Below are 27,159 nucleotides of genomic sequence, written 5' to 3'. Positions count from 1 at the left end.
GAATAATGTGGATGCATTTTTTCAGGCCTTGGGGTTGTTGTATGATGAACCTAATGCTGTTGATCAAGCTGAGAGAACCCTGTTGGCATTAAACCAGGGTCAGGATTCTGCAGAGTTATACTGTCAAAAATTCTGAAAGTGGGCGGTCCTTACTACATGGAATGATAGTGCATTGGCAGCTCTCTTTCGGAAGGGTTTATCAGAGACCGTATAAGATGTTATGGTGGGATTTCCTGTTCCCTCTGGTCTGGATGATTCTATGTCATTAGCCATTCAAGTTGATCGGCGTTTACGTGAACGTAAGACTACACGGGAGGCGCTGCCACCTTTTGAACAAACGTCTGAGCCTATGTAATGTGATGGGGTTTTGTCTAGGGCGCAATGTCAGGAGTTTAGAAGGCGTAATAAGCTGTGTTTTTTATATGGAGACGCCTCTCATACTATTTCTGTCTGCCCTAAACGAGAGAAACGTTTTGCATACACATTTGCTGTGGGCAGTATACAACCTAAGTTCCTTTTGGCAATTACTTTGATCTGCTCCTTGTCCACGTTTTCCACTAAGGCTTTTGTGGATTCAGGAGCAGCTCTGAATCTGATGGATTTGGACTTTGCTAAACGTTGTGGTTTTTCCATGATGCCTCTGCAGATGCCTATTCCTTTGAGGGGTATTGATGCTACTCCTTTGGCGGAGAATAAACCTCAGTTTTGGACCCAGGTGATAATGCGAGTTGCCCCAGACCACCAAGAAAATTGTAAATTTTTGGTGCTGCATAATTTGCATGATACTATTGTTCTGGGTTTTCCCTGGTTGCAAACTCATAATCCAGTTTTGGATTAGAAGTCTGGGTCTGTGGTGAGTTGGGGTTGTCAGTGTGTTCTTAGGGACACTCCTGTTTTCTCCACCTCTCCTCAGTCTCATGATATTCCTGATTATCTAGCCGATTTTTCTGATTTATTTAGTGAGAGTAAGTCTGCGTCTTTGCCTCCTCATAGGAGTTATGACTGTGCAATTGAGTTGATGCCTGGGTATAAATTTCCCAAGGGTCGGCTTTTCAACTTACCAGTACCCGAGCATGATGCTGTGCGGTCCTATATTAAGGAGTCGTTGGAGAAGGGTCATATTAGACCATCCTCGTCACCTTTAGGTGCTGGGTTTTTTTTTGTGGCCAAGAAAGATGGTTCATTAAGACCATTTATTGATTATTGTTCCCTTAACAAAATGACTGTTAAATATCAGTACCTGTTACCTCTGATGTCTGATTTATTCTCCAGAGTTAAGAGTGCCTGCTGGTTTACTAAGCTTGACCTCAGGGGGCGTATAATCTTTTTCGCATCAAGCATGAGGATGAATGGAAGACGGCATTTAATACTCCAGAGGGACATTTTGAGTACCTGGTGATGCCTTTTGGGCTCACTAATGCCCCTTCTGTCTTCCAGTCCTTTATGAATTATATTTTCCGTGACTTTGTGGATAAGTTTTTGATCATCTATCTGGATATTTTGATCTTTTCTAGTGATTGGGATTCTCATGTGGAACACGTCCGGACTGTGTTCCAGATTTTGAGGGAAAATTGCCTGTTTGTTAAGGGATTGAAATGCCTCTTTGGTGTACAGAGGATTTCATTTTTGAGATTTATCTTGTCTCCATCGACTATTGAAATGGATCCGGCCAAGGTACAGGCTATTTTTGATTGGGTTCAGCCTACTTCTTTGAAGGCCCTCCAGAAGTTCTTGGGTTTTGCCAATTTCTATCATAAATTTATTGGTAATTTTTCTGGTATTGTCAAACCACTGACTGATCTGACCAAGAAGGGCGCTGATGTGCTGAATTGGTCTCCTGAGGCTGTCTCAGCATTTCAGGAGCTTAAGCGGAGATTTACTTCAGCTCCAATTTTACGGCAACCCAATGTCTCACTTCCATTTCAGGTGGAGGGAGATGCTTCTGAGATTGGTGCAGGAGCTGTTTTGTCCCAAAAAGACCCTGTGACTTCTAAGATGAATCCCTGTGCCTTCTTTTCTCGAAAGTTTTCCCCATCTGAACGCTACTATGACGTGGGGAATCGGGAATTGTTGGCCATGAAATGGGCATTTGAGGAGTGGAGACATTGGTTGGCGGGAGCTAGACATCAAGTTGTGGTCCCCACCGATCACAAAAATTTGATTTATCTGTAGTCGGCCAAATGCTTGAATCCTAGGCAGGCTAGATGGGCCTTGTTTTTCATGCGTTTTAATTTTGTGGTCTCTTTTCTTCCGGGCACTAAGAATGTTAAGGCAGACGCCCTTTCTAGGAGTTTCTTTGCCGATTCTCTTAATGTAACTGAGCCTACTATCATCCTAGGTGAGGGGGTAGTTCTTTCTGCCATTTCGCCCGATTTGAGACGCGCCCTGGAGGAATTTCAGGAGGATACACCTGAGAGTTGCCCTATGGGAAAATTGTATGTTCCTGACCAGTGGAGAAAGAGAGTGATGTCTGAAATTCATTGCTCCGCATTGGCTGGTCATCCAGGTATTTTTGGTACCAGAGATTTGGTGAGTCGGTCTTTTTGGTGGCCTGCCTTATCTCGTGACGTTAGGAATTTTGTACAGTCCTGTGGGATTTGTTCTCGGTCTAAACCCTGTTCTTGTTCTAGTGGGTTGCTGATGACCCTGCCGGTGCCCAAGAGCCCAAGAGGCAATGGACCCATATCTCAATGGATTTTATTTCTGATCTTCCTGTCTCTCAGAGAATGACTGTTTTGTGATAGATTTTTGAAGATGGTCCATCTTGTACCACTCCCAAAATTGCCATCTTCCGCTGAGTTGGTCCCCTTGTTTTTACAACAGGTGGTTCGGTTACATGGTATTCCTGAGAACATTGTGTCCGACAGAGGAGTCCAGTTTGTTTCCAGATTCTGGAAAGCCTTTTGTTCCAATCTGGGAATTCAGTTATCCTTCTCCTCCGCGTTTCATCCCCAGACCAATGGACAGACTGAAAGAACAAACCAGACCTTGGAGTCTTATTTAAGATGTTTTATATCTGCTGATCAGGATGATTGGGTCTTATTTTTGCCCATGGTCGAATTCGCACTGAACAATAGAGCTAGTTCTGCCACTTTGATGTCACCCTTTTTCTGTAATTTTGGGTTTCATCCTCGATTCTCTTCAGGGCAAGTGGAATCTGTGACGTTTTAGGTACAAGCTACGTCAGAGAGTGGACCCTCTGGATCGCGGATCCGGAGCCCCTGAGCCGAGCACACCAGGTGAAGACCGACCCCTATACAGGGATCGTTTGGGGCAGGACCACAGAGGACGGAAGCGCAACAGCCAGAACCAAGAGGGATGACTCAACGGACAAAATAAGGACTAGGGAGATAGACAGAACCAGGAGAGGCTGAGCAGGGTTACTGGGCAGGCAGGAGCGGGGGTCAGAGGTAGCAGAGCAAGGTACAAGGAGAGTGGGAAGACAGATGAGGGATCCCCAGGAACAGGATAGCAACTGACGGATAGGATAGTGAACGGGGCTAAAAGGGAGGACAGGAGAAGCACAACACAGAGGACGGCAGGGAACTGAGGCAGGACAAGCTAGAGACCAGGGAAAGCACTATACAGAGGACAGCAGGGAACTACAGGAGAACTGTAGTGGCCAGAGGGTGCAGGAAGACTACACGATCATCAGGCGCCCTCCTCATAGAGAGGATGCCTGAAATATCCTGGCACCCGGAAGTGCGTCCCCTGGCCCTGCCCCTCAGCGACGCCCACCGCTGGAGGGAGAGAGCGGAAGGGTGCGCGCGCGTGACCGAAGGCTGATGCCTGGAGCCACAGTAGGGCGGAACACAAAGCGAGCACGCGCGTGGACGGGGGCGCGCAGGTGAGAGGACGCCACGGGGTGCACCGCCGCTGAAGAGGTAGAGGTATCGGCGGGCACAGCCACCAATGTCACAGTACCCCCCTCCTTACGTCCTCCCCTTCTGAGATTGGCCAAAAATTTTTTCAGGATCAGGGGGGCATTGATATTCTCTCGAGGCTCCCAGGACCTCTCCTCGGGGCCAAAACCCCTCCAATCGATAAGAAAAAGAGTTTTTCCCTTGACTCTTTTCATAGCCAGCATGTCTTTTACTTCATAGATGTCGTCTGAGCCAATTGGTGAAGGAGAGGCAGTGGAAACTGGTTGGAACTGATTCAGAACCACAGGTTTCAAGAGTGAGACATGGAAGGCGTTGGGGACCCAGAGCGAAGCAGGCAACCTCAGTTTATAAGCCACTTCATTGATGCGTCCAATCACTTCGAACGGCCTGATGTACCGAGGACTCAATTTGTAAGAAGGGACTTTCAGACGGATATGTTTGGTTGAAAGCCAGACTTTGTCACCAGGATGGTATGGAGGAACGTCCCTCTGTCTCTTGTCTGCATGTTTCTTGATTAGGGTATTGGCACTCTTGAGCGCCTCCCTGGTCTCCCTCCAAATTTGCGAGAATTCCTTGGTGAGCGAATCTGCTGCGGGCACTCCCGTAGACGTGGAAAAGGGCAGCGGAACATCTGGATTCTGACTGGTTACCACAAAAAAAGGTGACTTGGCAGTAGATTCGCTGGGATGATTATTGTGGGAGAATTCAGCCCACGGTAGGAGAGCGACCCAATTGTCCTGATGGGCGTTGGAGAAGTGACGTAAGAAGGTAGTTAACACCAGATTAATCCGCTCCACTTGCCCGTTGGTCTGAGGATGGTATGCAGAGGAAAAGTCGAGGGATGTACCCATAAGCCAACAGAGAGCCCTCCAGAAGCGAGAGGTAAACTGGACTCCCCGATCTGACACGATCCGCTGAGGAAGACCATGCAGCCTGAAGATCTGGTGGATGAAGATCTCGGCCAACCTCGGAGCGAAAGGCAGTCCTGGTAAGGGAATGAAATGGGCCATCTTGGAGAAACGATCTGCTACGACTAAGATGGTGGTACATCCAGCTGAGCGGGGTAGATCAGTCACAAAATCCATAGCAATTTGCTGCCAAGGAGCCTCTGGAACAAGTAATGGGTGAAGAAGTCCGGAGGGCAGAGCCCTTGCCACCTTGTTCTGGGCACAGGTTGGGCACGAGGCTACATAGTCCGTCACATCTTGGCGAAGAGCAGGCCACCAGTAATACCGGGAAAGCAGCAAGAAAGTCTTCTTAGTCCCAACGTGCCCAGCAACTTTGGAGGAATGCCCCCAGCGCAGCACCTCCGAACGTCTGCCTTGAGGAACGAATGTTTTACCTGGCGGAGGAGTGGAAAAATTCACAGGAGCCACGGTGATAATCTTAGCAGGCTCGATAATATAGGATGGATCCTCATCTCTCTCTGGCGACTGTAAGGACCTGGAAAGCGCATCTGCTTTGATGTTCCTATTGCCAGGTCGGAAGTGCAGCTTAAAATCAAAACGGGAGAAAAACAGAGCCCACCTGGCTTGCCGGGCATTGAGTCTCTGGACAGACTGCAGGTAGGCCAGATTCTTATGGTCCGTGAGGATGGTGAAGGGGTGTACTGCCCCTTCGAGTAAATATCGCCACTCTGCCAAGAGCATCTTAATGGCAAGTAATTTTCTGTCTCCAATGGAGTAATTGCACTCCGCAGGCAAGAAGGTTTTAGAAAAAAAACCGCAAGGTACCTGATGTCCAGATGAGGCCTGCTGGGACAGAACCGCCCCAGCTCCGGTGGAGGAGGCGTCCACTTCTAGGATGAAGGGCCTGCTGGCTACCGGGCGAGGTAAGATGGGCGCAGATGCGAAAGAACGTTTCAGAGCCAGGAAGGCGTCTTCAGCTTCGGGGGACCAGCTGTTCGACTTCGTTCCTTTACGGGTCAAAGCCGTGATGGGTTTGGTAACCGTAGAAAAATGAGGCACGAATTGTCGGTAATAGTTAGCGAACTCAAGGAACCGCTGGATGGCCTTTACACCCACTGGACGGGGCCACTTAAGTACCGCACTGAGTTTTTCAGGATCCATCTTCAGGCCGGAATCGGTGACAATATATCCCAAGAAGGGTAACGACGTCTGCTCAAAAAGGCATTTTTCAATCTTGGCGTAGAGTCGATTCTCTCGCAGGCGATGCAAGACCAAGCGTACACTCTTCCGATGAGAGGACAGATCGGGCGAGAAAACAAGAATGTCATCTAAATACACCACCACACAGGAGTAGAGTAAATCCCGGAACACCTCGTTAATGAATTCTTGAAATACAGCCGGCGCGTTGCAAAGACCAAACGGCATGACTAAGTATTCATAATGCCCGTCCCGGGTATTGAAGGCCGTCTTCCACTCATCCCCTGCGCGGATCCGGATCAGATTGTAAGCTTCCCGCAGATCTAACTTCGTGAAGATCCGGGCCCCTCTCAGCCGGTCAAAGAGTTCCGGAATCAGCGGAAGAGGATACCGGTTTTTAACGGTGATATTGTTTAGGCCCCGGTAATCTATGCAAGGTCGCAATGATCCATCCTTCTTCTGGACGAAGAAAAAACCCGCACCCGCAGGGGATGAGGACTTCCGGATAAACCCCTTGGTCAGGTTTTCTTCTATGTATTCCGTCATGGCCGTGGTCTCAGCTAGGGAAAGAGGATACCTTCTTCCTCTGGGGGAGCAGCTCCAGGCATCAGGTCGATAGGGCAGTCGTAGGACCGATGCGGTGGCAAAGAATCCGCTTCCTTCTTGCAGAAAACATCGGCATACGCGTGATATGGAACAGGAAGGCCCGGGAGATTGGCTGGCCTAGGCAGGAAATGGGGATGTACAAGGGCCTGCAAACAGCGTGCATGACAGGTGTGCCCCCAACGCAAGATTTCCCCTGAGCGCCAGTCGACAACTGGCTCATGCCGCCTGAGCCCGGATAACCCTAAGAGAATGGCGTGGGACAATTGAGGCAGGACATAAAAGGCTATCTTCTCGAGGTGAAGTGCACCAATTTGCAGGTCAACTTCGGTGGTAACCGTGATTATGAGTTCAGGTAGAGGTTTGCCATCGACGGAGGTGATAGCACGCGGGTTCCTTAGGATGACCACGGGAATCTGGAGTTTGTCAACCTCTTCCTGGTGGATGAAGTTGCCCGCTGCGCCCGAGTCCACATACGCCTCCACAGATCCACGCTCCCGACCTGTAATAATCAGAGCTGAAAGGGTAAGTGGGAGAGAGGAGTTATGATCACCCTCTCTTACCTGGCCTAGGTGGATGCGTTTCCCGGTTTCTCAGGACAGGTGCGTACAAAGTGGTTGGCTCCACCGCAATACAGTCATTAGTCATCCTCTCCCTGCGCCGTTGTTCGGGCAGCTTGACGCGATCTACCTGCATGGGCTCGGGAGCAGAGTCAATAGGAGGAGCAGTAGAGAGCGGAATAGGGGCTTGATACAACCTGAAGGGCCTTCTCTCCCTAGCTGACTCTCTGCTACGTTCCAGAAAACGCAGATCGATACGAGTAGCCAGAGAGATGAGATCTTCCAGGGTGGTTGGAGTGTCACGCCCGGCAAGCTCGTCCTTGATTTTACTAGAAAGACCTCTCCAAAAGGCGCTTACAAGGGCTTCATTATTCCACCCCAGCTCCGAGGACAGTGTCCGAAAGCGGATGGCATATTGCCCTACCGTAAGGGATCCCTGGCGAAGGTTAAAGAGGGCCTCCGTAGTGGAAGCAAGGCGCCCGGGTTCATCAAAAACCTTGCGGAACGTTTCCAAAAAAGTCTGGATATTGGTAACCACCAGGTCATCCCTCTCCCACAACAGATTCACCCAAGCCAGCGCCTCTCCCTCGAGATGGGACACAATAAAGACTACTTTAGCGCGGTCCGTGGGATATTGTTGGGGCAGAAGCTCAAAGTGCAGTCTGCACTGGTTTAAAAAACCCTACATAACTTCGGGTCCCCACTGTACCTGGGGGGCTTTCCCAGGCGGGGAGGTGGAGATGAGACAGCGTCCCGGGCTTGGGTAGAAGCGGCCGCAGAGGACTGCAGAGAAAGTAGTCGATCCTCCACGGACGCCATATACCCCAAAATGTGAGATTGGGCATCGCGCTCCTGCACGAGCTCCTGCTGGAGGCTGGCTAAGAGAGGAGCATGCCCTGGGTCAGTGGTTTGCAGGGCGGAGAGCCGGGTGTCCATGGATTTCATGAAGGACATAATCCGAGTCTGATTCTCCCTTAAAAAAAGCAGTTCCTTCTGAGTGGCAGCCGCCGCACCGGTGGGGTCCATGGCCTGATGATACTGTGACGTTTTAGGTACAAGCTACATCAGGGAGTGGTCCCTCTGGATCGCGGATCCAGAGCCCCTGAGCCGAGCACACCAGGTGAAGACCGACCCCTATACAGGGATCGTTTGGGGCAGGACCACAGAGGACGGAAGCGCGACAGCCGGAACCAAGAGGGACGGCTCAACGGACAAAATAAGGACTAGGGAGATGGACAGAACCAGGAGAGGCTGAGCAGGGTTACTGGGCAGGCAGGAGCGGGGGTCAGAGGTAGCAGAGCAAGGTACAAGGAGAGTGGGAAGACAGATGAGGGATCCCCAGGAACAGGATAGCAACTGACGGATAGTGAACAGGGCTAAAAGGGAGGACAGGAGAAGCACAACACAGAGGACAGCAGGGAACTGAGGCAGGACAAGCTGGAGACCAGGGAAAGCACTATACAGAAGACAGCAGGGAACTACAGGAGAACTGTAGCGGCCAGAGGGTGCAGGAAGACTACACGATCATCAGGCGCCCTCCTCATAGAGAGGACGCCTGAAATATCCTGGCACCCGGAAGTGCGTCCCCTGGCTCTGCCCCTCAGTGACGCCCACCGCTGGAGGGAGAGAGCGGGAGGGTGCACGCGCATGACCGAAGGCTGATGCCTGGAGCCGCAGCAGGGCGGAACACAAATCGAGCGCGCGCATGGATGGGGGCATGCAGGTGAGAGGACGCCGCGGCGTGCACCGCCGCTGAAGGGGTATCGGCGGGCACAGCCGCCGATGTCACAGAATCTTTGTCTTGCCCAGGTGTGGACAGTGTGGTTGAGAGAATCCAGCAAATATGGGACCAAGTGGTGGATAAGTTGTCACTCTCTCAGGAAAAGGCCCAGCAATTTTCCAACCAGCATAGGACCATTGGTCCCCGGTTTAAAGTGGGTGATATGGTTTGGTTGTCGTCTAAGAATATTCCTATGAAGGTTGCATCTCCAAAATTTAAGCCCAGATTTATTTGACCTTATAAGATTTTGGAGATTCTTAATCCTGTTTCTTTTCGATTGGCTCTTCCAGTTACGTTCAAGATCCATAACGTATTTCAGAAGTCTCTGTTGAAGAGGTTTGTTGAGCCAGTGGTTCCTATGGCAGCACCTCCTGACCCTGTGTTGGTTGAAGGCACTATGGAATATGAGGTAGAGAAAATTTTGGATTCTCAATTGGTTATACGGAGACTCCAGTATTTGGTGAAATGGAAGGGTTATGGCCAGGAGGATAATTCTTGGGTCTCTGCCTCTGATATTCATGCCAATAGATTGGTTCGTGCTTTTCACCGGGCCCATCCTGATCGGCCTGGTGGCGTGGATGAGGGTTCGGTGACCCCTCCTCAAGGGGGGGTACTGTTGTGAGTTCATTTTTTGGTACACCAGTTGTGAGTTCTCCTTCCATGCTCCCTCTGGTGGTAACTGGAGGTAGTGAGGCTGATTTAATCAGTAGAAATTTGCCACCTGATAATGAGGATGACGATTGGACCTCAGGAATCTCAGATTGGATTTAAGACAGCCAATGCCCTAGTCTAGTGCTGGTGATTCCTTCTGGCTTGTCAGGTCTTGGTTTTCAGCTCTGTTCCAGTCATCTAAAGCTAAGTTTTTCTGCTAATGTTCACACTTGATTTTGTTGGTCTATTCAGTCTTTTGTGTGGTCAGCCAGCCCCGGCTGGGGCTGCGCTAAATTTCCACTCTTATTTATCTGTATTTGCCAATTTGCTTTTTGTCCCTTATTAGATTGGCCTCTTTTTGCTCTGCCTCAAAATATTTCAGAGTGCTGATATAGTGGGAGAAGTCTAGTGACTTCAGGGTTAATTTTGCTATCAGAAGTGTTGGACTTTATGTTTGTAGGGTTTTTTGCAGATTGCAGACAGTGTCTTTCCTTTCCTATCCTTTCTAGTTAGTTTGGGCCCCATCGTTTGCTCAGCCTATTTTCCTGCCTGTGTTTGTGCTTTCATCTTTTTTCACCGTCAATACATGTGAGGGGGCTGTCTTTCCTTTGGGGTCTGCTCTGGGGCAGTTAGTTTTCCCCTTTTCTTGCTTCAGGCTTATTTAGTCCTCCGGCTGTGACGAAGCGTCTAGGACCATAGTAGGTACGCTCCACAGCTGCTGCTAGTTGTGTGGTTAGGATCAAGGATCTGCAATCTGCATAGTTACCAACCTCTCTGGTTTCCTGTGACTTAGCTTGTTTTGTTTTTTCTCCTCGGTGACCCATTCATAACAGGATGCCTGTTGAAGTTTTTTGGTGAGGTTGTTGTGCCAGGGTTGCCTATTGATTTGTCACACTTTGCCATGCATGAGAGGAGTGACTGATGTGAGGGTGGCTTTGTAGAAAGCGGTGGCACTGTCCGTGTTGTGGATTGAAGATATGGAGGACAGAGGTAGAAGAGAAACATAAGAAAAAGGAACAGCATCCGTCTCCAGGTGAAAAATTCTGTAGCTTTATTTTGCCATCATCAGATACAACGTTTCAACCTCTATGAGGCCTTTATCAAGGCAGAAGAGAATCTGTGATTATCTAGGTGTGCAAGGTTTCTGCGAAGATGTGCTAGTGACTGGGCATGGGGAGTAGGTGAGAAGGACGAGGATGAGAAGGTGAGTAGATGGTGGTCAGATAGGGGGAAGGGAGAGGTTGTGACATTGGGTAGGGAACAGAGGCGTGTGAAGATGAGGTCTAATGTATGTCCATCTGTGTTGGTGGCTGTGGAGGACCACTGAGTAAGTCCAAAGGATGAGGTAAGTGAAAGAAGTTTGGAGGCTGCTGGCTGGTGGGTATCAATGGGGATGTTGAAGTCCCCCCATGATTATGGTGGGGATGTCAGCAGAGAGGAGCCAGGTGGAGAATTGGTCGATGAAGGCAGTGACTAAGCCTGGTGGTCGGTATATGACAGCCATTTGGAGATTAGAGGGATAGTAGATACGGACAGAGTGAACCTCGAAAGAAGGGAGGGTAAGGGAGGATGGGGGTTAGATAGGGTTGAAGGAGCAGTTTTTAGAAAGGAGGAAACCCACTCCTCCACCATGTCTGTTGCCAGGGTGAGGAGTATGGGTAAGGTGGAGGCCGCCATAACTCAGTGCAGCAGGGGAGGCCGTGTCAGGGGGTCTCAGCCAGGTCTCAGTGAGGGCCAGGAAGGAAAGGTTGCAGGAGGTAAAGAGGTCGTGGATCATGTGGAGCTTGTTGCAGATGGAGCGAGCATTCCAAAGTGCTCCAGAGAGAGGGTGCAGGAGGGTGGGGGTCAGAGGCACAGGTTTTAAGTGTGAGGGATTGCGGTAGTTTCTCTTAGTTTGAGAAAGATAGGGGTGAGGATTAGTGGGTTGTATGAGGTGGTGGGGCAAGGATTGGGGGATATGTCGCCAGCAGTGAGAAGAAGCAGAGAAAGGGAAAGCAGGTGGGTGAAAGAGAGTGACCGACTTGTATTGCATTTTAGTAGAAGTTTGAGGATAAGGAGCAGGTCTGTCGATTAAGCAATATATATATACACTCACTGGCCACTTTATTAGGTACACCTGTCCAACTGTGTGTTAAGACTTAATTTCTAATCAGCCAATCACATGGCGGCAACTCAGTGCATTTAGGCATGTAGACATGGTCAAGACAATCTCCTGCAGTTCAAACCGAGCATCAGTATGGGGAAGAAAGGTGATTTGAGTGCCTTTGAACGTGGCATGATTGTTGGTGCCAGAAGGGCTGGTCTGAGTATTTCAGAAACTGCTGATCTACTGGGATTTTCACGCACAACCATCTCTAGGGTTTACAGAGAATGGTCCAAAAAAGAAAAAAAATCCAGTGAGCGGCAGTTCTGTGGCCGGAAATGCCTTGTTGATGCCAGAGGTCAGAGGAGAATGGGCAGACTGGTTCGAGCTGATAGAAAGGCAACAGTGACTCAAATTGCCACCCGTTACAACCAAGGTAGGCAGAAGAGCATCTCTGAACGCACAGTGCGTCGAACTTTGAGGCAGATGGGCTACAGCAGCAGAAGACCACACTGGGTACCACTCCTCTCCGCTAAGAACAGGAAACTGAGGCTACAATTTGCACAAGCTCATCGAAATTGGACAGTAGAAGATTGGAAAAACGTTGCCTGGTCTGATGAGTCTCGATTTCTGCTGCGACATTCGGATGGTAGGGTCAGAATTTGGCGTAAACAACATGAAAGCATGGATCCATCCTGCCTTGTATCAACGGTTCAGGCTGGTGGTGGTGGTGTCATGGTGTGGGGAATTTTTTCTTGGCACTCTTTGGGCCCCTTGGTACCAATTGAGCATCGTTGCAACGCCACAGCCTACCTGAGTATTGTTGCTGACCATGTCCATCCCTTTATGACCACAATGTACCCAACATCTGATGGCTACTTTCAGCAGGATAATGCGCCATGTCATAAAGCTCGAATCATCTCAGATTGGTTTCTTGAACATGACAATGAGTTCACTGTACTCAAATGGCCTCCTCAGTCACCAGATCTCAATCCAATAGAGCATCTTTGGGATGTGGTGGAACGGGAGATTCGCATCAGGGATGTGGCTGTGGCGTTGCAACGATGCTCAATTGGTACCAAGGGGCCCAAAGAGTGCCAAGAAAAAATTCCCCACACCATGACACCACCACCACCAGCCTGAACCGTTGATACAAGGCAGGATGGATCCATGCTTTCATGTTGTTTACGCCAAATTCTGACCCTACCATCCGAATGTCGCAGCAGAAATCGAGACTCATCAGACCAGGCAACGTTTTTCCAATCTTCTACTGTCCAATTTCGATGAGCTTGTGCAAATTGTAGCCTCAGTTTCCTGTTCTTAGCTGAGAGGAGTGGTACCCAGTGTGGTCTTCTGCTGCTGTAGCCCATCTGCCTCAAAGTTCGACGCACTGTGCATTCAGAGATGCTCTTCTGCCTACCTTGGTTGTAACGGGTGGCAATTTGAGTCACTGTTGCCTTTCTATCAGCTCGAACCAGTCTGCCCATTCTCCTCTGACCTCTGGCATCAACAAGGCATTTCCGGCCACAGAACTGCCGCTCACTGGATTTTTTTTCTTTTTCGGACCATTCTCTGTAAACCCTAGAGATGGTTGTGCGTGAAAATCCCAGTAGATCAGCAGTTTCTGAAATACTCAGACCAGCCCTTCTGGCACCAACAATCATGCCACGTTCAAAGGCACTCAAATCACCTTTCTTCCCCATACTGATGCTCGGTTTGAACTGCAGGAGATTGTCTTGACCATGTCTACATGCCTAAATGCACTGAGTTGCCGCCATGTGATTGGCTGATTAGAAATTAAGTCTTAACACACAGTTGGACAGGTGTACCTAATAAAGTGGCCAGTGAGTGTATATATGTTAGGCATCAAGTTTCCCCCACTGCACAGGGGGAATCTCAAGCCATGTCCTCTGCGGTCTCCCAATCCTCTGCAGCCGCAGATTCCTGCTCAGGAGAGACGTCGGTCCAGGCGTCTTGCCCAGGCCAATGCTAGGCGTCTGGTTGCTCCTTCGGGCTCTGCTGTAACACCATGTTTGAGTCAGCAGCAAGCAGCCGCTCCAGGGACTAAGTCCTATATTTTGCCTACTGAGCATGCCCGTGGGACCTCTCATTGGAAGTCGGAGGTCACATGCGCAGGTCCCGTTCATGCTCTGATTGGTCCACTGGGAAGGTCCCGAAAGGACGCCGCTATAAAAGAGTTGCATGGCCAAGTATAGGCTCTTGTGGCTTATGGTGTGTATGATGACGGATGTTTGTGACTGCGAATGACTCATTATGAAACCCCTACCCTTGGTTGTGACTGTTAGGGCTTAGTGGTTAGAGTCAGCGCCTGTCAGTGGTTAAGATGTACGCCACAGTGCATCCTAGTCCTCTGCACTATCTAGGGTCCGAATGTGCCTCCCTGCTCAGGGCACTGTTGTACCGCGACAGGAAGCAGTAACCGCCAGTGCAATGGCTTGCGCACCTCTAGCGCCTTCCTCCTCACCCGGGTGGTTAGTGGCGTCCGCCAAAGCGGTACTGTGCGCACTTGGCACGATTGTATATATTCTCTCCTTTTGCTGGCACCGCAGCCGCGGCACCGAGCGCTGATGGTCTAGAGGAGCTCTAGTCCTATGCCTCTGGGACAGATCTCTGTGACCTCTAATTAGCGTTCACTCAGACGAGCTCTGTGAGTTCAACAGGCTCCGGCGTTTGTCTGTTGACAAACGATCTCCATCAAACCATACTGAGCTCGAGTTGTTTGCAAAGGAAGAATGGGCAAGAATTTCAGTCTCTCGACGTGCAAAACTGATAGAGACATACCCCAAGCAACTTGCAGCTGTGATTGCAGCAAAAGGTGGCGCAACAAGGTATTAAGTTAAAGGGGCCGAATAATATTGCATGCCCCACTTTTCAGTTTTTGCATTTCCACAAAAATTTAAAATAACCAATAAATTTTTTTCAACTTCACAATTGTGTTCCACTTGTTGTTGATACTTCACCAAACAGTTACATTTGGTATCTTTATGTTTGAAGCATGACATGTGGGAAAAGGTTGAAAAGTTCCAGGGGGCCGAATACTTTCGCAGGGTACTGTATATTACACAGATATAAGAAAAGCCGGCAATTCATGTGCCGTGTACTGTAAAATCACTGCAGGAGTCGACAGGATAGAAGAGATAGATTAGATACAGTAAATACGAATAGAATAGGTAGATATATAGATGTCTGTGACAAATAAAATTAGTGCAGTGTGTGTGTGCAGCTTACTATACAAATATTTAATTAGTAAAAGATTATTTTTCAAAAAAAATGGCATGGGCTTCGGCAAAATTTTAGTAACCGGCAGAAGGAAAGTCAACGGCTGGGGGCAGATGTTTATAGCCTGGGAAGAGGGAAATACCCATGGAGCTTCCCAGACTATTAATATCAGCTCACAACTGTATACTTAACCTTTACTGGCCAATAAAATGGTGGACTCCCCCAAAAAATTATGTGGGGTCACCCTATAATTAATAACCAGCAAAGGCTATGCAGACAGCTGCGGGCTGATATTAATGGCCTAGGAAGGGGCCATGGATACTGGCCCCACCCCAGGCTAAAAACATCAGCTCTCTAGGATGCGCCAATTCTGGCACTAAGTCTCGCTCTTCCCTTTTGCCTTGTAGCGGTGGCAAGTGGGGTGACACCCCATTACTGTTACGTGTACCTGTCCTGTGTGACACGACCCACAGGTCGGTGACTAAAACAACAAGACAAAAGTGTCACGTGTACCTGTCCTGTGTGTGTGTGTGACACGACCCGCAGGTCGGTAACTAAAACAACAAGACAAAAGGCGAACACCGGGGAAACAGTTACAACGGTGGGCCCTGCAATAGGGAACGGGGACGTGGAGACCTTCTGCACTCCCATGAGGCAGTGTCCCTGAACACTCCTAACATTCCCTATACAGGCTCTTCACCTGTCGCCGAGCAGGATACCTGAATCCCTCACTATCTCTGCACCTATCCCTTGCTAGGGAACTGGATAGTGCGGACACTGGTCCCACCGCTGCACTAATACACACGAAGGAAAAAGGGGAAAACACCAAAACTTATCTTTCTCTGCTGCAGTCATCAGGCAGCAGAGTGCAACACCAGATCAGCTTTCAGCAGTGGCTCAACACCTCAGAGCCAGCTGCTACTTTCACCATCTTTCTCTGCTGCAGTCACCAGGCAGCAGAGTTCATCACCGGTTAACTTTCAGCAGTGGCTCGACACCTCAGAGCCAGCTGCTACCTTCACCATCTTTATCTGCTGCAAACACTGGGCAGGCAGAGTTCAGCACCAGTTTCAGCAGTGGCTTGACACCTCTGAGCCAGCTGCTACTTCACCAGGTTTCAGCAGTGGCTCAACACCTCAGAGCCAACTGCTCACTTCACCATGGTTGGAATCCAAAAAGGAAATGCTATAACCAACATCTGTTGATACACCATGTGACCTTATATGAAAAGGGAGTGGTCACATCAGCAGGGAAACAAAAACATGTAATAACCCCAGTGACCACCGGGGGCAAAAGTAAAGCAAAGAAACTTATCAGACCTGTAATAACGCCTGTGGCCACCGGGGGCAAAAACTCATATTAAGCTCCCAGGCTTGAAAGGAAAAAAAAGGTTTACATGAGGGAATCCCGAATCTGACACAGATCCAAGAATTGGACTGTGACAATTACTAACCCCATAGTCACATTGTATAAAAACAAACACACCCCAAAAAAGTCCTTTAATTGAAAGAAAGACACAGACTCCTTTAGTAATCTTAATTAAATCATACTTACGACCTCGCCTATTCCCTTGATGCCCTCGTCGTCTGCAAAAGAGGTAAAAAAATAACAAAATTCCTCACCTTTCCGCAGAGATGCTTTTAATCCCTTTAAATTAAACAGCAGGGAAAAAAAGACAGCACCGCTTACTTGCCCAGATCTTGGAACTGGAACAAATGCACTACAGGGTGCAGATAGCCCATATAGCAAGATGTTAGCAACACAGGTGCAAAATACTAGATCAACAGCAACTCTCCACCTACCCATTCCTGTAGGAGGTGACTGCCCAGTATACACTTGCACAATAAAAGCCCGCATAGGGCGCTGTTCACATAAGGGTACTGCATAGTGTCTAGTTCACAGCCTATTTGTCCACGCCCCTACTTTTTGATTAGGCGGGCTGGCCAGCACACTCTCAATACATCCTAGTGTGAACACCCCTCATACACTGTGTGCAGAATTATTAGGCAAGTTGTATTTGAGAGGATTCTTTTTATTATTGAACAACAACTATGTTCTCATTCAACCCAAAAGACTCAACCTGTGTTGCTAACATCTTGCTATATGGGCTGGCTGCACCCTGTAGTGCATTTGTTCCAAGATCTGGGCAGGTAAGCGGTGCTGCCTTTATCTCTGCTGTTTAATTTAATTTTCTGGAGGCTTTTAGTTTTTTGTGTGGCTTTTTTAATCCATTTGTCTCACAATGGGTACAGCTCTGCTAAATCTAGATGGCAGGCTACATGGGTGCATGATGCTTCCATACAGCCTGTCATCCAGCAGACACTGAGCACTGTGTGCTCAGTGCGTGCTTGTGAACTGCTATTTCCACGTGGGAAAATATCCCACTGTGCTCGCATCAACATCATTTAAGTGAAGTGAGTTCACTGACTGTGAACTAACAGGACCTGTCTGACAGAAAACAGACTAAGGGACCTTTTTAAATGCTTAGGAAGTCTTTGCCGTTTTTTTTTTGTTTATTATTCTAATTTACTGAGATAATGCCTTTTGGGCTTTTATTGGCTACAAGCCATAATCATCAACATTAACAGAAATAAACACTTGAAATAAATCACTGTTTGTAATGACTATATAATATGAGTTTCACTTTTTGTATTGAAAAACTGAACTAAATTAACTTTTTGATGATATTCTAATTTTGTGAGCTGCACCTGTATATATCTTTCTATTCTTTATGTATTTACTATATATAATCCATCTCTTCTATCCTGTCAGTTCCTGCAGTGATTTTACAGAACACGGCAAATGAATTGCCGGTTTTTCTTGTATCTATCTATCTATGAAATATAAATACACACACACACATGTATAACTGCAACATCCATGTATGATACAAAGAGATAATAACAATACATACCAGGATTGGCATTACTGCAGATATTTTTCTCTCTGGCAAACAAAAAAAATTCAATTTAGAATGAGCTATATTGTTTTTGTGTATTACATATTCTATAATACTGACAATCACCTGATATAAGACAGCATATGACATCATGAAAGCTGATGTATCAAACATGTTAAGGAGCGATCATGCATGACTTAACCCCTTAACGACCAGGGGTATTTTTGGTTTTACATTTTCATTTTTCCCTCCCCTTCTTTCCAGAGCCATAACTTTTTTATTTTTCCGTTTATATGGCCATGTGAGGGCTTAGTTTTTGCGGGACGAGTTGTACTTTTAAATGACATCATTGGTTTTACCATATCGTGTACTCAAAAACGGGAAAAAAATTCCAAGTGCGATGAAATTGCAAAAAAAGTGCAATCCCACACTTGTTTTCTGCTTGGCTTTTTTGTTAGGTTCACTAGATGCTAAATCTGACCTGCCATTATGATTCTCCAGGTCATTACGAGTTCATAGACACCAAACATGTCTATGTCCTCTTTTATCTAAGTGGTGAAAAAAAATTCCAAAGTTTGCTAAAAAAAAAAAAAAAAAAAAAAAAAAATTGCGCAATTTTCCGAGACCCGTAGCGTCTCCATTTTTCATGATCTGGGGTCGGGTGGGGGCTTATTTTTTCCGTGCCGGACTGACGTTTTTAATGATACCACTTTTGTGCAGATATGTTCTTTTGATCACCCATTATTGCATTTTAATGCAATGTCTTGGTGACCAAAAAAACGTAATTCTGGCGTTTTGAATTTTTTTCTCGCTACGCCGTTTAGCGATTGGGTTAATGCTTTTTTTTATTGATAGATCGGGCGATTATGAATGCGGCGATACCTAATATGTGTATGTGGGATTTTTTTTACTGTTTTATTTTGATTGGGGCGAAAGGGGGGTGATTTGAACTTTTATGCTTTATTTAATTTTTTTTAATTTTTAAACATTTTTTTTTTTTTACTTTTGGCATGCTTCAATAGCCTCCATAGGAGGCTAGAAGCTTGCGCAACCCGATCGGCTCTGCTACATATGGGCGATGAGCAGATCGCCCATATGTAGCAGATTTACTGCTGTGCTTTCAGCGCCAACCACCAGGTGGCGCTGAAAGCCATATGCCTGGAACAACCATAGAGGTCTCATAGAGACCTCTGGTTGTCCAGGCAACATGATGCCGACCCCCGATCACGTGACGGGGGTCGGCGATGACGTAATTTCCGGCCCGGCGGCCGGAAATGCTATTTAAATGCCCGCTGTCAGCTTTGACAGCGGCATTTAACTAGTTAATAGGCGCGGGCGGATGGCGATTCCGCTTGCGCCTATTGCGGGCACATGTCAGCTGTTCATAATAGCTGACATGTCCCGGCTTTGATGCGGGCTCAGCGCCGGAGCCCTCATCAAAGCAGGGGAAATGTCTGATGACGGACTGTGTCCGTCATTGGACATTAAGGGGTTAAAAGATGATTTGGGATTCACTGTTATCCCTGTCTAGGACCTTTGTTGTGTACTGGGCATGACCCTAACTTTCTTGCCATTTATGTGTGAACCTGGATCTGATTGTGCTCAGACATACTGTTCTGTTCTCAGACATACAAGCCTATGAGCAAGAAAAATGTTTGTAATAATTTGTTCATTGGTCCAATTGTGCATCTCAAACAAAAAAGCATACACTATTGATGGGTCAACCCGTGGATGTTTGGTCCGGAGAGTTTGGCTGAACTATGAAAAAAGTTTGGTTCATGTACCAGAATGGTACCAGAACCCGATACCAGATAAATAGAGGGCCCGAATATCAGTTGTTTGCCACACTGTCATCTCCATGACAGCATGACAGACATGGACTCTGATGGGTGGTAAGATCATTGTTGCCAGTCAGAGCGCTGCGGTTCTCAAAATGTCAGATAACAGCTTGAGCTAGCAGCTGTGACCAGCGGTAAAATGGTTGCCTCCAGTCACAGGCATTGGCTGATGAGAGAGTACTACTCTCAATACCCTATTCATGCGTTCAAGGTTTGGTTCGGCAAACATCCCAAGCTACACTGAAACTCATCGTAGAAGATGAGGATTTCCTTGACAGAGCAGAAGACTTCTTCAGAATGTTGCAAGATAAGAACTTTTCAGTGTTCTTGCAAAAGCTAATGACAGAAAATAGAAATAACTATTTGTAATGTTCGAATAAGAGCGCCTTTCAAAGTACCTGCACAGTGCCATCTTTGGTGTGCCATTACTGTGATTGGCTGGACTTACAGTGTCATAGGGGATATTGCCAGTGCCATCTTGTGCACATTAAAGCCGGGAACAGCGTAGTGTGAGCGTAGGCATAGTGAAAGCAGCGTGTGTAGCGAGAGTTTGTGATTACAAAAAACTCTTTTAAGAGTTACTGAGAGTGAAGATTTGTGATTTAATAAAAGGGATGGGGATATGCAGGCACCTGGGTGTTATCATTGCAAGTACATGCAGAGGATCTCTGCTAGTTTGCATTGTGTTGTATACTGTAGGAACAGACTGTGAGATTAGGGAGAGAGTCAGGATTTCATATTTTGTACCATAATATACAAAGCAGCTCTTTTCAAAGCAAAATAATATTACTCTGTGCCAGCATATACTAAACAATTTTTTTGGAACTACGTAATATTCCTGCGTACCACTTTTTTTTACAGCTAAATAATATTACTCAGTGACAGCATATACTAAACATATTTTTTAAATGCTAATTGCGAAATAATATTCCTTGCCTATTGCTGAAATATCTAATATTTATCTAGCAGTTATGCGACTGGTGCAAAACCTGCAGAGATACGCAAACATCACTATTTATCAGTAATTTCCCTGAGTCTGCTGGTGACATGTAACACAGTAACATAGTAACATAGTTATTAAGGTTGAAGGAAGACTTTAAGTCCATCTAGTTCAACCCATATCCTATCCTAACTTGCCCTAACATGTTGATCCAGAGGAAGGCAAAAAACCCCATGTGGCAAACAGTAAGCTTCACATTGGGGAAAAAAATTCCTTCCCAACTCCACATACGGTAATCAGACTAGCTCCCTGGATCAATGCAATATTACGGAAACTATTGTATATACCCTGTAATATTATACTTTTCAAGAAAGGCATCCAGTCCCTTCTTAAATTTTATTAGGGAATCACTCATTACAACATCATATGGCAGAGAGTTCCATAGTCTCACTGCTCTTAAAGTAAAGAATTTGCGTCTATGAGTATGCTTAAACCTTCTTCCCTCCAGATGTAGAGGATGCCCCCTTGTCCCCGTCACAGGTCTAAGAGTAAAAAGATCATTAAAAAGGTCTTTGTATTGTCCCCACATATATTTATACATTGTAACAAGATCACCCCTAAGCCTTCGATTTTCCAAACTAAATAACCCCAAGTGTAATAACCTGTCTTGGTATTGCAGACCCCCTAGTTCCCTAATAACCTTGGTCGCTCTTCATGTGTCATAAAGGCGATATAAAACAAAAATTATATTGGTTAAATGAATAGCGTATATTAATCTAGCAGTTGTGTGACTGGTGCAAAGCCTGCAGAGATACGCAAAGGTCACTATTTACCAGTAATTTTCCTGAGTCTGCTGTTACTGTGTGTAATAAAGCTGATAGCTTAAAAAAATTACCTACACATTTCTAGGTAGATCAGAAGATGACTTTATCTCATTCAAAATTCTCTGTCAAATTTGGTCTGCGCGCTACACCACTGTTGAACTCAGACAAGTGTGAGGATGTTGTAAGTTGGATGGCTGACAGGCTCCAGTATGTTTACAAGCAGCACCACCAAGTCTTCCACTCAGTCCAGTCTCAGTAACCAAGAGACTGGGCCTCACAATCCTCAACCTGGTCCTCCTTCCTCTCCCCATCGAGAGTCCCAGGAGACATATGACCCCAATGCTGGACACGTCGAGGAACTGTTTACGTTCCCTTGTAATTATTCTGTACTCTCACAGTGCACTATTAAAGAGGGTCATGAAGAAGTGGAGTGGAGTGCAGTGATGCACAAACATTTGAACACCCACTGCCAGAAGAAAGCCACATTGGGGAAGGTTAATTCATGTCTGAAGAGGTGGAGGATAATCATGATGCACAGTTGCCAAAAGGTCAGCCTAAAATCGCAACTCAGAAAGAGGATCAGAATGATGAATTGGTAGACGATGTGGTCGATAAGTCCACTGATCCAGCTTGACACGGTGGCATGCATTGCGAGCTCAGCAGTGTAGAGAGGGATGGATCTGTAGCTTTAGAAAAGGCAAGAAAAGGTTGTGGCTTGACCAGAGGGAGAACTCTGTCAACTGATCCACAAATCTCCCTCACTCGGCTAGATAACAGACCAATGGTGCATTGTTCCCCTGTAACCACCCAGCAAACATAGGCATGTGAGCGCCAAGGAAACCAAGACAACACAGCAGTAACTGCAACTCTTTCCCCTTCAAATATATCCCTTCCATTTCAAGTACCAAAACAACATTGTCATAAAAACCCCAGTGAGGCCGAAACATCCTTACTTTGTCGTATACTTCAAAGTTACAATTCATTTTGCTTTTGCTTGTTCGCATGAAATAAAGATACTTGCATCACCAAAAACATATTGTGCAGTGAATCTCCTTAGCCTTGTTCCCATGTATGGCAGTTTTTTTTCTGAATGTCCAGCAGAAAAAACAACTGTAATTTGCAGCATCTGCCATATCAAGCTGAGAAGGGGCAAAGACACTGCCAACCTGAGCCTCACCAGCATGCAGAAGCACATGGCAGCCAAGTACTCCAGTAGGTGGGTAAAACGCCTGGTTACAAAATCTGTCTCTGAGGGTGATACCACTGCCCCTTCTCCTGCGTTATGGCCTGTCCATAAAGCTTCCTCTGTGTTAAAGCCTTCCCAATCTGCTGTCTATGAAGCTAAACACCCCCATTTCCAGATTGCTAGCCCAGGAATTATTGCTGTTTTGGCTTGTGGGAATTGAATCTTTCCGCGACCTCTTGGCGGTGGCAGCCCCATGGTACTCAATTTACCGCCGCCACTATTTTTCCCGGTGTGCCGTCCCCACGTTACATAATCACGTTACACAATAAAGGTCCACCTAACCACAGACACGTGGACAAGTTCTTGTGGCTACATTTCCCTGACAGCACACTGGGTGAACCTGGTGGAGTCTGGGACAGAGTCAGAGGGTGGGACATCACACATTTTACCCACATCAAGAATAGCAGGCCCAACTTCTATCAGGGTTTCAGTCTCCTCGTATTCTAGTTCCTGTCTCTACTCATCCTCCCTCTCATCATCAGCTGAAGTAGTCTCCCCATCACTCCCCAACTAGAAAGTCTGCAGGACTGCCTTGGCAAAGCAGCAGCACGCTCTGCTGAAGCTCATCTGTTTATTAGGTGATAAAGCTCACAACACAGCAGAGCTGTTGAAATGGATAAAAGACCAGACCGATCAGTGGGTCTCCCTGCTGAACCTCCAACCTGAATAATGGGCGTCACTTGGTAGCAGCTTTAAAGCTCAGCAAGCTTGTACAAGTTCCATGTATGGCCCATGTGCTTGGTAGTATTAAAAAAAACATAGCCTGATTTGCCAGATCTACTTGCCAAGGTATGCCCTGTCAGCGCCCATTTACGAAAGTCACCTCAGGCTTTCGCCTGTGTGGCTTCACTGCAGCATCGCTTTAATTTGGGTTGTCACTGACTGATTTTTGACCTGCCCACAAGCTGAAATATGTTGGTAAGGCTTAGTGAGCAGAAGAGAGCAGTGTCACTGATCCAACCTAGCATGATGGCATTCCTAGCAAGCGAAAGGGATGGATCCATAGCACGAAAACAGAAAAGAAGAAGTAGTGGTTAGACCAGAGGGAGAACTCTGCCAACTGTTCCACAGAGCCCTTCCCTCACTTGGTTAGATAAGAGGGAAGGGCCACCAAAAAGACATTTCGATCCCTTAACATACAGGGAGTTTTCCCTCAAAATCCGGAACACAGTCCGAACATGTTCCACATGAGAGTCCCAATTCCTGGAAAAGATCAAAATATCATCCAAATAGATGATCAGAAACTTATCCACAAAATCCCGGAAAATATCATTCATGAAGCACTGGAAGACAGAAGGGGCGTTAGTGAGGCCAAAAGGCATCACCAGGTACTCAAAATGTCCTTCCGGAGTATTAAACGCTGTCTTCCATTCATCCCCATGCTTAATGCGAATAAGATTATACGCACCCTTGGGAAATTTACACCCCGGACTCAGCTCAATTGCACAGTCATAACTCCTATGAGGAGGCAAAGATGCAGACTTACTCTCACTAAACACATCATAAAAATCAGCCAAATAGTCAGGAACCTCATGCGACTGGGGAGAGGTGGAGAAAACAGGAGTGTCACTAAGAGCACACCGACAACCCCAACTCACCACAGACACAGATTTCCAATCCAAAACTGGATTATGGATTTGCAACCAGGGGAACCCCAGCGCGATGGTATCAAGCAAATTATGCAACACCAAAAATCTGCAATTTTCTTGATGGTCTGGGGCGACCCGCGTTACCACCTGGGTCCAAAACTGAGGTTTATTCTTCGCCAAAGGAGTAGCATCAATACCCCTCAAAGGAATAGGCGTCCGCAGGGGTGTCATAGGGAAACCACAAGGTTTAGCAAAATTCAAATCCATTAGGTTCAAGGCCGCTCCTGAATTCACAAAAGGCTTAGTGGAAAATGTGGACAAGGAGCAGATCAGAGTAATTGCCAAAAGGAACTTAGGTTGTATACTGCCCACAGCAAATGTGTGTACAAAATGTTTCTCTCGTTTAGGGCAGACAGAAATAATATGAGAGGCATCTCCACAGAAAAAACACAGCTTATTACGCCTTCTAAACTCCTGACGTTGCGGCCTAGACAAAACTCTATAACATTGCATAGGTTCAACATCAAATATGAACCTAGCACTCAACTTAAAGGTATTTGTAAGGCGGTTTATTGTAGTACACGAAAAAAGACGTTTCGGTCAATGTGACCTTCTTCAGTTACGTGTGGTATATAGATTGTGTAGAGCTTATAGGCATCTATCAGAAAGGACGATAGTGCTTTAGCCATTGAGGTGAATGATCTCTCTAAGGTAATGAGCTTGTCAGTATATAGGAGACGGGCAAACGTGCCTCCAGATGCGGTGTCAGACATTTGTTCAACAGGTGGCAACATTTCCTGTGTAATTTTACGTTCCCGTAAACGCCGATCAACCTGAATGGCTAATGACATAGAATCGTCAAGACCAGAGGGAACAGGAAATCCCACCATAGTATCTTTTACGGTTTCTGACAAACCCTTCCGAAAGAGAGCTGCCAAGGCGCCATCATTCCAAGTGGTGAGGACCGCCCACTTTTGGAATTTTTGACAGTACAGTTCCGCAGAATCTTGACCCTGGCTCAATGCCAACTGGGTCTTTTCAGCTTGATCAATCGCATTAGGTTCATCATACAACAACCCCAAGGCCTGAAAAAATGCGTCCACATTAGTTAGAATAGGATCATCTGGTACTAAAGAAAACGCCCAATCCTGGGGATTGCCGCGCAGCAAGGAGATGACAATTTTAACCTGCTGCGCAAAGCTTCCCGATGAGTTAAGCTTCAAGGCAAGAAATAATTTACAATTATTCTTAAAATTCAAAAATTTAGAACGATCCCAAAAAACACATCAGGAGTGGGGATTTTTGGTTCAGCAGCATGTGAATGAGCAAGATAGGCAGAAATTCCTCGCACTTCAGCAGCAAGCTGCTCCACACGATCAGACAATTGCTTAAACTCCATCAGAAAAAAAAAATATTCCTCCTACGGCCTCAGAGAAAAAGAGGAAAAAATATACACAAAAAAAAATTCTGACACTTTCTTTTTTTTTTTTTTTCCTTCTAACAATTCCCTCCTGCTTTTGAGTACCCTAGAATCTGCGGTATGGCTGGTGATTCTGTTATGATTGAGTCACCAAGGAGGAAAAAACAAAACACAAGCTCAGCCCAGAAAATCAGAGAGGATGGAAACTAGCGGATTGCAGACCCCTAATCCTATCACACAACTAGCAGTAGCCGTGGAGTGTTCCTACGGTGATCCTAGACACCTCGTCACAGCCGGAGATCTAAATAAGCCTAAAATGAGAAAAGGGAAAAACTGACTGCCCCAGAGCAGACCCCATAGCAATTGGCAGCCCCCAACATATAATGACGGTGAAACGAGATGAAAACACTAACACAGATAGAAAGATAGGTTGAGCAAACGATGGGGCCCAAGCTAACTAAAAAGGACAGGACAGAAAAGTTGCTGTCTGCAATCGAGAAAACCCTGCTAAAAATATTACCAACACAACTGTTAAGCAAAAAGGACCCTGAAGTCAATAGACTTCAAACCCTTTATCAGCACTCAAAATATTCTGAAAGCAGAGCAAAAGAGAACACTGATCAAGGAATAAGAATCCAGCACATCCCCGGCCGGGGATGGCTGAACTCAAAAACAAGGTAAACAAAACCAAAACTAATAAGTTCAATAGCAGAGCAAAAACTTATCTTTGGGAAGCAGGAATCAGACTGGTCTCCAAGAATCCAGCAGAGAAATCACCAGCCACTCAGAAGGGCGTCGGCTGCCTTATATCCAATCTGAAGTTCCTGTTACCCAGTCACAATCCACCTGATCAGGTGTTTGATTTCTTTCATCCAAATCAACCTCACTACCTTCCTTCACCAGCAGAGGGAGATCCTCGGACACAAAAGGTGAATGTACAGATGAGCTCACAACAGCTAAAGGTGTGTTGTTCTCCTGTACGGCAGTTTGTTCTGAAAGTCCTTCAGACAAAACAACTGTAATTTGCATCATCTGCCATACCAAGCTGAGCAGGGGCAAGAACACAGCCAACCTGAGCACCACAAGCATGCAAAAGCACGTGGCAGTCAAGCACCCAGTAGGTGAGCGAAACGCCTTGGTACAAAATCTGTGTCTTAAGGTGAAACCACTGCCACTTAACCTTTGTTACGGCCTTCCCAATCTTCTGTCCAGGAAGTAGGCGCTGATGCCTCCTGCCCACAACATGCGGTTTCACATAGACAACAGTCAGCAACCACGTCCAGTTCATTGTCCTAGTGCAGTGTTCAGTTGACTCTGCCCCAGACGTTTCACAGGAAGCAGAAATATCCACCCACAGGCCCAGATGCTAAACACCCACAGACTGCTAGCCCTGGAAATGTTGCCGTTTTGGCTTGTGGGAACTGGGTCTTTTCGCGACCTCTTGGCAGTAGCAGCCCCACGGTACTCGATTCCCAGCCACGCTATTTTTGTCAGTGT

At 46.8% G+C, this 27,159-nt stretch overlaps 1 protein-coding gene across 4 annotated transcripts in view; it reads right to left on the bottom strand.

The window, feature by feature from the left end:
* Window positions 1-27,159, bottom strand: part of LOC141048056 (uncharacterized) — a 1,479,555-nt gene that overhangs the window by 651,749 nt on the left and 800,647 nt on the right. For all 4 annotated transcript variants that reach the window (XM_073543414.1, XM_073543413.1, XM_073543415.1 and 1 more), the window contains one exon: window positions 17,821-17,852. In XM_073543414.1, the coding sequence (XP_073399515.1) occupies window positions 17,821-17,852 (32 nt within the window). The remainder of the gene's footprint in view (window positions 1-17,820; window positions 17,853-27,159) is intronic.

The sequence above is a fragment of the Dendrobates tinctorius genome, unplaced genomic scaffold, assembly GCF_039654945.1.
Source record: "Dendrobates tinctorius isolate UK_male_01 unplaced genomic scaffold, ASM3965494v1 ptg000132l, whole genome shotgun sequence".
NCBI classification, from domain to species: Eukaryota; Metazoa; Chordata; class Amphibia; order Anura; family Dendrobatidae; genus Dendrobates; species Dendrobates tinctorius.
Note: the sequence above shows the minus strand (reverse complement) of the source record. Positions and strands in the feature narration are given on the sequence as shown.